The sequence below is a fragment of the Malus sylvestris genome, chromosome 14 (genome assembly GCF_916048215.2).
Source record: "Malus sylvestris chromosome 14, drMalSylv7.2, whole genome shotgun sequence".
NCBI classification, from domain to species: domain Eukaryota; kingdom Viridiplantae; phylum Streptophyta; class Magnoliopsida; order Rosales; family Rosaceae; genus Malus; species Malus sylvestris.
The window spans coordinates 25,680,463-25,693,040 of record NC_062273.1 but is presented as its reverse complement, the minus strand read 5'-3'; the positions used below and the strand labels follow the sequence as shown (position 1 = coordinate 25,693,040).

General features: G+C 39.7%; 1 protein-coding gene across 1 annotated transcript; it reads right to left on the bottom strand.

Annotated features, from left to right (window-relative positions):
• Positions 1-5,627: 5,627 nt before the first annotated feature.
• On the bottom strand, positions 5,628-11,889 carry LOC126598626 (uncharacterized). Its single transcript, XM_050264991.1, has 4 exons — positions 11,747-11,889; positions 6,631-6,823; positions 6,434-6,543; positions 5,628-6,179 (listed from the first exon to the last, which is right to left on the bottom strand). Exons 2-4 carry the CDS (start codon positions 6,818-6,820, stop codon positions 6,033-6,035), a joined length of 447 nt encoding a protein of 148 aa, XP_050120948.1. The 5' UTR covers positions 6,821-6,823; positions 11,747-11,889; the 3' UTR covers positions 5,628-6,032.
• Positions 11,890-12,578: the final 689 nt, after the last annotated feature.

The following is a 12,578-nucleotide window of genomic DNA, read 5'->3' as shown; positions in this document are numbered from 1 at the left end:
TCAATTATTCTATCAAGTGGCTCTTCAAACCATTTTCGATTTTGTGCCAAAAGTTTTTGAGTTGCTTCATTTTGATCCTTAATGTATTTTCATCTTAAGTTTGTCATAAAAAATTTGAAAATTATTATTAGCACTCCAAAAATTTCATCTTGCACTCCTCACAATGGGAGTGCAACATGAGTTGGGTCAACCCGAATCCGCTCATGCCCAACCTGATTTCAAACTCGATCGAGAGGGTTAGAATAAAGGAAAAACCAGCCAAAACCCAAACTGACCTCAACCTGATTATTTATTGGGTTGTAGGAGGGGGGGTTCGGTACCTTTTTGTTCGGTTTTTTGTCTAAACCGAAAATCAAACCAAAGTTACTATTCGATTCGATTCGGTTCGATTTTTCTTTTAGTTTTTTTCGGTTCAGTTTGACTTCGATTCGATTTTTGTAAGTTTGGTTCAAATTCGGTTCGATATATATATATATGAGGTATTCATCAATTTCCCCCCTGAACTATTGGCCAATTTCCTCCCTCAACTTTAATTTTAGCCAATTTCCCCCCTCAACTCTCATAATTAGTCAATTTCCCCCCTCAACTTTAATTTGGTCAATTTCCCCCATCAACTCCCATAATTAGTCAATTTGCACCCTACTGTTAATTTTTTAATTTGATCATAATTAAACAAGTGTGTGTAAGAAACTAAATAAGATGTATGTTAATCATTTTGCTATGTCTTTATCCTATTACAAATAGATTAAAATTTAGAATTTTACAATTTATCATAGATAGTATTATTAGTCATAATAAATCAGTATGAAGTAATTTTATTTGATTTTTTACTATACAAAATTGATAACGAAAAGGATTGATGTGTACATTTTTGTATGTGAATACAATTTTCTTTACAAAAGTGAAAACTAAGTTCAAGTAAATTGCGGAGAATCGAGCTTTAGTGCAAAAAAGGCTAGTCAATTCATAATTTTCGACTCCTTATTAAGAATAACCCATTTTATTGAAATAGGTCTGATCCATGAGTTTAGGATTATTATTTCTTCTTCTACATGCTTTAAACCTGATTCATAACATTTTCTTATAATCAACCCATATCACATACTAATTGTATTATGTTTTTGTACATTTTACCCTATATTATGCTCGTGAGTTTATGTTAATTTTAGTACTTTGTTGGAAGTTATTAGAAAGATTGAAAGAAAAAAAAAGAATAGATGGAAAATTAAAAAAAAAATTAACAGTAGGGTGCAAATTGACTAATTATGAGAGTTGAGGGGGAAATTGGCCAAATTAAAGTTGAGGGGGGAAATTGACTAATTATGAGAGTTGAGAGGGGAAATTGGCCAAAATTAAAGTTGAGGGAGAGAATTAGCCAATGATCACAAGTTCAAGGGGGAATTGATGAATACCTCTCTCTCTCTCTCTCTATATATATATATGTGTGTGTGTGTGTGTGTGTGTGTGTGTGTGTGTGTGTGTGTGTGTATGTGTGCAGAGGCGGAGCCACAGTGGGGTCAATGGGGTCGCACGACCCCTTGGAAGCCATGGAAATAACCTTAGAGGTCCCTTGGAGCTGCTGGTGCGATCCCTTAAAGTTGCTGGTGCGACCTCTTGGAGCTGCTGCATTTTTCTGGGTTTCTTCTGGTTTTCGTTCGGTTTGGCGGAAGAGGAAGACGAAGACGTTCTCTCTCTTCCTTTCACACCACGTGACCACACACTCTTCTTATTTAATTTTTTTTCTTAGTTTCTCTCCAATCAAATTTGTACATCTAGCATCAAATTGCTTGCTTTGTGTAAAAAGCCATAGGCTGTCAGTTCGGTTCGTGTGTCAAGTTGAAGATGTCACCATTAAGTCTTGGTGCAGATTGCAAAGTTCCCATGCGTTCACATCCACATATTTGACATAAATTAATGGTAATGATGTGTGTGCCCTTTCCACATCCACATATTTAACAACTTTATTTCTCTTTATATTCAACATAAATTAATATGATCTCTAAAAAATATTATTATGAACCACCATATTGACATCAGAATTTTATGTTTATTATGAACCATCCAACCCAATTTTATGTTTATTTTTGGTTGTCAGGGAAAGTGAAGGCACCTTTCAGTATGGTAACTATCGGCGAGAGGCTGATCACGCTATCCTACCAAGACCCGATGAAATGACGATATGCATGCCGTTTCTGTTAAAAAAAACCTTCGCGCTGCGCGCGCTATCCTTGTTGACCCCCCAAACATTATTTCCTGGATCCGCCACTGTATGTGTGTGTATATATATATGTATATGTATGTATATTTTTTTTTCTCAATAAGTACTAACACCGTTGCATGGTACACTATATCACTAATGCATGCATTGTTGAAACTTCGAAGGGAGGGAAGATGCATGTTTATTCCATTACCAAAAATATGGGAAGACGCATACATTCCAGTACCAAAAATGAAACTAATAATGGATGAGCGTGGAGGAATGCCAAAACCAAAACGGAGATAACCCGGGAAACTTTCCTCTTTTCTCTCCTTGTGAGAGTTCTTCCCTTTGTTTGAGGGTGCTTCTCACCATATTGTGTGAGTGATTTCCCGATCGTGCTTCCGTTTGGTGCCACTGATCCTAGCTGTAGCTGGGATCAGTGGTGGTTTTTTGTATTTGTTTTTTCTTTCTTCTCCCCTTCCATCTGCTGATGGTCTTTTACCTTTTCCTCTAGTTTTTCTGCTTTTGTTTTTCTTTCTTCTCCCCTTCCATCTGCTGATGGTTCTTCTCCTTTTCCTCTCTGGCTTTTCCCATCCCTCAACCCCCATAGGTATCCCCTTTCATGGCCCTTCCGTGCTTTGTTTTTCAGCCATGGTTTCTGTAGAGTTCGTGTGTAGAGTTTTGGTGTTGTATCCGGCTCGGGTGTTTCCCACATCACCACGTTCTCCTTGTTGTCTGCCGTTCGCGGCAATGTTGCTCGAGATTTTCCCATAGCTTCTTTCCGATGGTTGGCTTCTCTCTCGCCGACTATCTCTTGTTGATGGCTATGTGCAGGTGGTGCCTGTGGAGGTGATGATCAGCGGTGTATGGAGGATTGGATGACTGACTACTTCTCAGATTGGCGGTGGAGAGCACAATGGATGTTTATTGGATGTTCGTTTTTGTTTGGGCTTCACTGTTGTTGGGCTCATTTTATGCGTTTCCTTTGTTTTTAGGCCTGTTCTTTGTTTGTTTCTAGGAATAATTTAGGCATTTGTTTTGTTTCTAAGTTTGTGTTTGTTTTAATAAAAACTTCTTGATGGCGATCCTTTTGGATCCCACTTTCCAAAAAATAAAATAAAAATGATACTAATAATTGTATCAAGCTAAGCTAACATGGATAACCAAACATAATTAAAATGCATGGTCATATAAGGCACTGACCTCAAATAATTGTAATGCAAAAACTAAATTCTAATAATTATATGCAATGGGAAATTAACATAGAATCCATTTCATACCGTGTATTTGTTAAGCAATTGGCTCCTGCCAAAATCCATTTGATCTTAAGCAGTTGGCAATAAAAAACAATAACAAATCCTTAAACTAATTGCACATGTACACAATGTAATGTATTAGTTAGTAAGGGTTAGTTAAGTATCATAAAACTCGTTTAAATGGGTTTAGAATTCGGTTCAATTCGGTTTAGTTCGGTTTTCGAACTATTGAAATCGAAACCGAGCCAATATAATCCAGTTCGGTTTGATTTTTTTTAATCCGGTTCGGTGTTCAGTTTGATTATTTTTCGGTTTTCGGTTTTTCAAACCTACCCTATTGGGTTGGGTTGGGTTGATGTTTGCTTCAAGCCAAATCCAATCTGATTTCTAGCTCAAATTGCTCATGCACGTATTACCCGTCCTACTTCATATTATATAAGCTAGATACGAGTTTTGGAGGCCATACTTGAGTTTGTTGTTGCTTTTCATTTGAACAATGAACAATAATGTTGCTTTTACTTTTCTTTTGGTTAAAACGTTGGTATTGTCTTGCCATTTAATTTCAACTTTGTGTGGTTGAAACTTTTGAAATGTGTTCCACACTATTTGGTTTATTCTTTTTATGGATGGTGATGTGTAAAATTGAATTTTAAATAGTTTCGCGTTATTTGGTTCAAAATTTGAGATTTATCTTATAAAAAAATGTGTTAGAAGATTGAATTTGGTAAAATTGGACAAACCCAAGTAAGCCCGAACCCAACTTAAACCCGAACTCGAGTAAAACCCCATGAACCCAAACCCGAATTAGGAATGTTGGGTTAGGATTGAGTTGACCATCTAACCCGCTCAAGTCCCCCGAGTTGCACCCCTACTCACAAGTGTATTTTCTTTTTCTAAATATAAAAAGTTTGGAGTGCATAATGAAAATTTTGAAATGCTAATAACAATTCTTAAAATTTAAAAATGTATTTAATAAGGGCAACAATGACGAGAGCGCAAGCATAATGAAAGTTGATTCTTGATTCATTCTTTGATTCTTGCTTTCTTTGGTGGAGATCGTGTTGCTATTTGACGGATTTGTGGTATATTAGTGTTGATTCTTGATTTGTTCATCTTCGATTGTCGATGTGTTGATTCTTGCAAAGTTGATGATTTTGTTTGTTGCTAGAATTTCTAGTTGATTTGGTGTGTTCATATAAAAATGGTTATTGTTGCTCAGTTAGCTCTTACTCAGTCATTGATCTCTTCGTTGATTCCCAGTGTTGGAAACACTATGACTGTAAAACTTGATGATTCCAATTATGTGACATGGAATTTTCAAATGGAACTCTTGTTAGATGGATATGGAATTCTTGGGTTTGTTACTGGTTCCATACCTTGTCCAAACAAATATGTAGAGTCTAATTCTGCAGATGAGACTGTTGAAAATCTACCAGTGATTGCTGATGCTTTTAAGGTTTGGAAGATTCATGACAAAGCTTTAATGACTCTTATCACTGACACATTATCAACTGATGTTGTATCCTCTGTTATTGGTTGTCAAACTTCTAGAGAAATGTGGACTAATCTCAAAGAAAGATTCTCTAATATGACAAGAACCATTATTGGTCAAATGAAAATTGATTTACAGAATATCAAAAAGGGACCAGAATCTATTGATTTATATCTGCAACGGATTAAACATTGTAGAGACCAACTTCCTGCTGTGGGTGTGTTGTCTTATGAATTGTTGGGCATCCCTACACAATTTATACCAAGAACAAAAGTGTGTGCAATATGCATGCTCTGCTGTCAGCCTAATGTTCGATTGTTTATACTATTTTTGCAACAAGAGCAGTGTCAACCCACTTCCACAATGTAATGATGATACGCAGAGTTGAGAGATCAACAGGTTTCAAGGGAATAAAAAGCACTTTTTTCCCTGTTGCTGGTATAGCAGCTCCTGCCTCTCACGAACCCCTTTTTCTTTTTCTTCTTTTATTGGTTAATAACTAACTTTATTGCCTAATGCATGAACGCTGGTGGAAATATGGGTGTTTTATGACAGATTAAACTGCTAGGCCATAATTATCATCTTAACTTACATAAAATTGGGTGTATATTGAGTTAAAATTTACATAAAATCGAGTATATATATATATATATATATATATTATATAAGTTACATGAAATTAGATATAACTTTGTATATTTGTCTCTCTTGTCACATGAAAATAGACGTATGAAGTATACATTCGGTTTTATTTACATTTCGCAATTCATCCAAATAAAATGGATGACAAAATAAGTTATGCTTTGGATGGTAACGGAATATCATAAAGTGATTGTCACATGAAACAAGCACTGGTAAAGGCTGGCTAGACACGAAATACTGTGAACTTTTGATCTTTGGTTTTGGAGGCAGGGCGGGAGTGATAACACCTTTGCCTAATGGGAGGGGGTGAAAACTCGCCTAAGCAGTTGAGGCGCGCCTAAAGGCGGTTGGCGGGCGTTCCCAGATCCATCCGCAACCCAAAATCGAAGTCAAATGCTCTGTTGTCTGGGTAAATTGAAGTTGAAGGCTCTGCCATCTGGGTTTAGGGTTGCAGGGTGTGACATTTTGGATACGATTTCAGAAACGAATGGTTAGTGTGATAAGACTTTTCGATTACATACCTGAGGATCGTGGCCCTTTGCAGCAACAAACAAACCGCCAACGCAAACCAGAGGAAGACGGTATTCAGCTGACCACCAAAGTAACAAGAATCAGCAACTCACACATAGCAATGAAACTCAAAATACACATACGAAATCAAGACAGGAATTTTTCTTTCCTACCTAAAACTCTCATTTCCGCAACCGCTCTGGCTACCGGTACATCAAATTATTCCCTGAAGCAAATAGCCTGCCCCAAATTCTGTCCTATAACAAAACTTCATATCCTTAATTTGACATCTCTAGAAACAAAGTTATATCTACGAAAAACACGAAACAATACCTCTGCTCTTCCTCTTACAACTTGAACATTCGACAAACCAATGTAACCGACAACGTGTTCCAAGAAAATGCATCTCTTGTTCATAGACTCCATCAGTGTCACTTCCCAACCTATGCAGCGAAACCTGAACAAATTATACAAACTTCCGAAAAACTGCAACAACAAAAAATGTGAACTTTTGCACAGTAGTTACTTACCTGGGCAAGCAATGGCTAAGATCAAACCCGGAAGACCCGCACCGCTCCCCACATCTACAAGGCGGAGGTTTTTGGACGAAGGGTTACAGTGAGAGAGATAAGAATTTCTAATAGGCGGTATGATTGCGAGCGAGTCCTCAATGTGCCTCTCCATTACCTCATCCGCCTCCTTAACAGCTGTAAGATTCATTTTCTGCAAGTTCAAAAATATTGAGAAATGATTTCATTACATTTATAATTAGTTACACTGAGGTATTTATATAAACTAGATTTACACAGGTAAAGAGAATAGTTACAGTGGTAACTATTTGTAACTATTCTAACAACTAACTAACTTGACTAACACTAATGTTTTACAATGGTAACTTGCTCTTCACACCCCCTCAAGCTGAACGGAGAAGGTTGAAGTGAAAGCTTGGATCGAAGATGAAGAAAACGTGGTCTTGGCAGAGATTTGGTGTGAATATCCGCTAATTGATCCGCACTGCAAACAAATTTGACAGTAAGAAGCTTAGCCAAAACAAGCTCACGGATGTAATGATAATCGATTTCAACATGCTTTGTGCGAGCATGAAAAACCGGATTTGAAGCCAAGGCAATTGCAGAAACATTGTCACACCAAATTTGTGGCAAGGAGGACAACTTGAATCCAATATCAGAGAAGAGTTGACAGATCCAAGTGATCTCAGCAGCGGTATGTGCAAGGGAGCGGTACTCAGCTTCGGTAGAGGATCGGGCAACTGTGTGCTGTTTCTTTGCACTCCAACTAACTAGACACGGACCAAGAAAGATGCAAAAGCCACCAGTGGAACGCCTATCCCACGAACAACCTGCCCAGTCAGCATCGGAGTAGGCGTTGAGAAGTAAGGGAGATGTGGTTTTGGGAAACCATAAGCCAAATCCAAGTGTCCCTTTTAGATACCGGAGGATGCGTTTCACGGCTTGAAAGTGAGGCTCCCGGGGAGAGTGCATGAACTGACACACCAGATTAACCGCAAAGGATAAATCAGGCCGGGTCCATGTAAGATATTGGAGGGTGCCAACAATAGAGCGATAGTCATCAGGATTCGACAACAAGGAACCAGTGTGATCAAGCTTGACAGAACTAAGGGGAGTGGCACATGGCTTTGCCCCATCCATTTTGGTACGCTTGAGAAGATCCAATATGTATTTGGATTGATGAATGAAGGCTCCGGAGGTGGATTTCTGAACTTCCAGACCTAGAAAGTAATGAAGATCGCCGAGATCCTTGATTGGAAATTGAAAGCTCAACTGAGAAATGATGGTGTTGCAGACACTAGAAGAAGGTCCGGTCACTATGATATCATCGACATACACAAGAACCAAAACCAAGGTAGGTTGATGCAGCACAAACAGACTATGATCAGAGTGTGAAGCTTGAAATCCCATGGAGAAAAGAGCAGATTGAAGTTTTTCATACCAAGCACGAGGGGCTTGCTTTAAGCCATATAAGGATTTCTTCAAGTGACAGATATGAGTAGGATGATCCTGATCAATGAACCCAGGAGGTTGAGCCATATATACATTCTCTTTCAAAGAACCATGTAGAAAAGCATTACTTACATCCAGCTGGTGTAAAAACCAGTTTGATTGGACGGCAAGGGTGAGAATGATGCATATAGTCACAGGTTTAGGAACCGGGCTAAAAGTATCACCATAATCAATGCCCTCTTGCTGATTGTAACCTTTTGCAACGAGTCTAGCCTTGTAACGATCCACAGAGCCATCTGGTTTCCTTTTAATCCGGAAAACCCATTTACAGCCAACCAAATTATGAGTGGAGGTAGAAGGAACAAGCTGCCAAGTGCCTGTACTTTGTAAAGCATTGAATTCATCCTGCATAGCAGCCCTCCACTGGGAATGTTTGGAAGCTTGGAGATATGTAGTAGGTATAAACTCACTGTCAAAATGAGAAGGCAGAGGATGTGTTGTGGCAGTAAGGGCCTTAGGTTTGTATATTCCTGACTTAGAGCGGGTTTGCATTGGGTGAACAGAGGAAATAGGAGGTACAGGAGGTGGTGCAGGGTGTAAAGAATGAGAGGGTGGTAGAGGAGAAGAGGGAGGTGAGGGAGGTTGCAGAGGTGCAGGACAAGGAGCAAGAGAATGAACGTGCTCAGGTTGAGTAACTTGCTCATGTTGAGTAACTGGCGCAGGTTGAGTAGGTGAGGAAGATATGGGTGGTGGAACACGGGAAGTGAAAGAATTAGGAGAATAAAGATTGGGAAAGGTAAGGGAAAAATGTGAGTAAGGTTCTAGGGTATGGGAAGTGGAGGACTTTAGAAGGTGGGGATCATGAAAGGGAAATGTATGTTCATCAAAATGAACATGTCTAGAGAGATAAACCCGATTAGTGAAGGGATCTAGACATCTATACCCCTTGTGAGCTAAGCTGTAGCCAATGAAAACACACATCTTGCTCTTGGGATCTAATTTGGAATTGGTGTATGGTTTTAACCAAGGAAAGCATTGACATCCAAAGACCCAAAGAGACTTGTAATCTGGAACTTTCTTGAAAAATTGTTCCCAAGGAGAAGACTTGTTGACTGGAGGTAGGCGATTGATAAGATAGACGGCAGTAAGAAAACCTTCAACCCAGAATTTGTGAGGAACTTGTGAGGCAATAAGGAGGGTTCGAGCAGTCTCAACAATATGTCTGTGCTTCCTTTCAGCACAACCGTTTTGCTGAGGAGTGTAAGGACAACTGAATTGTTGCTGAATTCCATGGAAAGATAAATGATGCTTTAAGTTAGAACTTGTAAACTCACCCCCTGAGTCTGATCTTAAAGTGCCAATTTTGTAACCAGACAGATTCTCAACAAGAGCTTGGAATTGGACAAAAATGTGAAACACTTCCGATTTATGTTTGAGAGGATACAGCCAAGTATATTTGGTAAAATCATCTACAAATATGACATAAAAGCGATAGCCACTAATAGAACATACTGGAGCTGGCCCCCAAACATCCGCATGAACTAATTCAAGAGACCTAGATGTAGTACAGAGAGATTCTTGAAATGGTAACTTGGCACATTTGCCTAAAACACAATTGGAGCAGAAGAATTGTTGAACATTATTAGAACCAGGCAGTATAGACTTGGATAACAGTGATCGAAAAGTCTTGAACGTTGGATGACCCAAACGTTGATGCCACACATGAGAAGAGGTCCTTATTGCCGAATGAGCATGAACCTTCGGTGCAGGTGAAGAAGAAGCATAAAATGGATAGAGACCATTGCTGACAGGAGCTCTAAAAAGCATCATCCCCGTAGTAAGATCCTTGACATGGAAGTCAAAAGGATTGAGGGTTAATGAACACCAATTATCACGCAAGAACATATTGGCAGAAAGAAGATCATGCTTCAAGTGGGGAACATGTAACACATTCTTTAATTGAAAATCTGCAGAAGGTGTTTTAAGTAAAGTAGAACCAGTATGGAGAATTGGCAAACCTTGGCCATCTCCAATGTAGACTTTATCTGGACCAGTATAGGGCTGTGGATTCTGAAGATGATGAAGATTATTGGTCATATGTGAGCTTGCGCCGGAATCCAGTAGCCATGGTGGTGGAGAAGAAGTACTAGAAGATGCATACATCGCAAGTTTGGCTGGCAGAACACGGCCTTGAAAAGTTGGATTCATGCGGTGGGAACAGTCAATGGCAAGATGTCCAGTGTCCTCACAAATTTGACACGGAATGACTGCAGAAGTGAAAGAACGGAAGCCACGATTTCCACCTCGATTTCCACCACGATTAGTTGAGGAATTATTAAACCGATTGGAACGATTACGGTTGTTGTAGGTCCTTTGAGAAGTGTTCTGCTGAAAATTACCGTGATTATTGCCAGGGTAATAATTCTGAGAACCATTAGACTGAGCATTGTAGGCCTGATGTGGTGGAGGTGTAGGAAGCAAAGGAGGAGCATTGGAAGTTGCTGGAATGGAGGTGAATGCCTGATACGGTTCAGAGGAACTCTGAGATTGCTTGCGACGAGCAAGAGCCATTTCTTTGCTGAGAAGAAATCCATGGAGATCATCAACAGTAGTATCAGCAAGACGAAATTGAATTGAATCCACAAAGGAATCATAGTCATCAGGCAAGCCATTAAGAATGAGGTGAAGGAGATCTGACTCCTCAACTGGGGCACCGGCAGCAGCGAGAGCATCAGAAACTTCTTTGATGCGTTGCAAATATTCAGATATTGTGGAAGTGCCTTTCGACATCAATTGCAAATTCGATCGCAACTGATGAATGTGAGAACGAGAGACTCCACCGAATCGTTTCTCAAGATTTTGCCAAAGTTCACGGGAGGATTGAACACCAACAGTAAAGGGAATCAAATCCTCAGAGTGAGTGGAATTGATCCAAATAAGGATGTTTTGATCCTTTTCGTACCAGATCTCGAAGGCTGGATTCAGAATCGAGGAAAAATTTCCAGAAAGATCAGCAAGAAATTGAGGCGGTGGCGGTTCAGATCCATCAACCATGCCGGTGAGCTTGTAGCGGCGAAAGATCGGTTCGAACAGAGAACGCCAAACAAGGTAATTATGACGCTTGAGTTTTGTTTGAATCATACTCCCAATGTTTTGGATCATGATAGAGTTGATTGAAGCTTGAAATGAGGAGTTAGGGTTCATCGGAGAAGGATTGAGATGTGGAGGCAGCGAAGAGGAAGGATCCGCGATCGCCGGAGAAGGAGGATGCGCAGCTACAGGAGAGGAAGAATTCGAAGAATTTGCCGCCATTGATGAACAAGATCGAAGATCTACAGACGGAAGCTATGGTGTTTGGTAGGTAAGAAAATAAGCAAGAAAGTAACAGAAAGAGGATCGAAGTCGGTGGACTTAAGCGAGTGATACCATATTGAGAAATGATTTCATTACATTTATAATTAGTTACACTGAGGTATTTATATAAACTAGATTTACACAGGTAAAGAGAATAGTTACAGTGGTAACTATTTGTAACTATTCTAACAACTAACTAACTTGACTAACACTAATGTTTTACAATGGTAACTTGCTCTTCAAAAAATTTCATCAATGAGTAATCTTTTCATGAACAAGAGAGCATAAGTGTAAAGAGAGAGAAAAAAACCTGGTTCCATTGGAGAAGAGTGTCGACATAGAGATGGACTTGCTCTTTTTGGCGGGAATCTAACGTCTCAAAGTAAGAGGAGCTACGAATTGCGGCGGCGGTTAGGGTTTTGGGTCGAAATCTGTACGGACGGAGCGTCGCCGGATTTGATACCGGAAGGTGTGTTTGGATTAAAACTTGATTTTTGGCCCAAGGATGGAGTAGGCCCAAAAGGAGGCCTAGAGGAATAGAAGATCAAAGCCCAGCCGAAACTTGGGAAAGCAGGAAAGGGCCTTTTCTGACTTGATACAATTCACAAAGGCCACTTGCCTACCTACCCAAGGACCAAGTGGTGTAGACTGATCAGACTGCATAGCCCATAAAGTACTTTATGGTGGCATTACATGTAATAAAGTTGATGAGTCATCACCCTCATACCGCATTCGGGCAAAGCTGTCGCTACAGGAGCCAAACCGAGTCGTCTATAAAAGGAGGAAGAGAAGACAGGAATAATGACACTCAAACAAACAAACAAAAGCACAAACTCTGCTCAAAAAGCCAGATTTGCCTTTCAAAACGAAGCTGTAGTCAGCCCAAGCTTTCATCCCCCTCGGGATAATCTTTTCTCCTAAACTTTATAATAGCTATGCTACCTGGTTCGAACTGGTTGTAGTATCGATTCACCCTTTTGTATTCTCCTTTCCCCCCTCTCCATCTCTAAGCTTTCAGACCTTTGACAGAACTGCAAAGATAGGGACCTGCAAGACGATCAGCCTTAATTGATAAGGTTTAATCTTGCCCGACCTGCTTTGCTCTGTCTTTGTCTTCTCTTTCTTTAAAGTCTAGCAATATG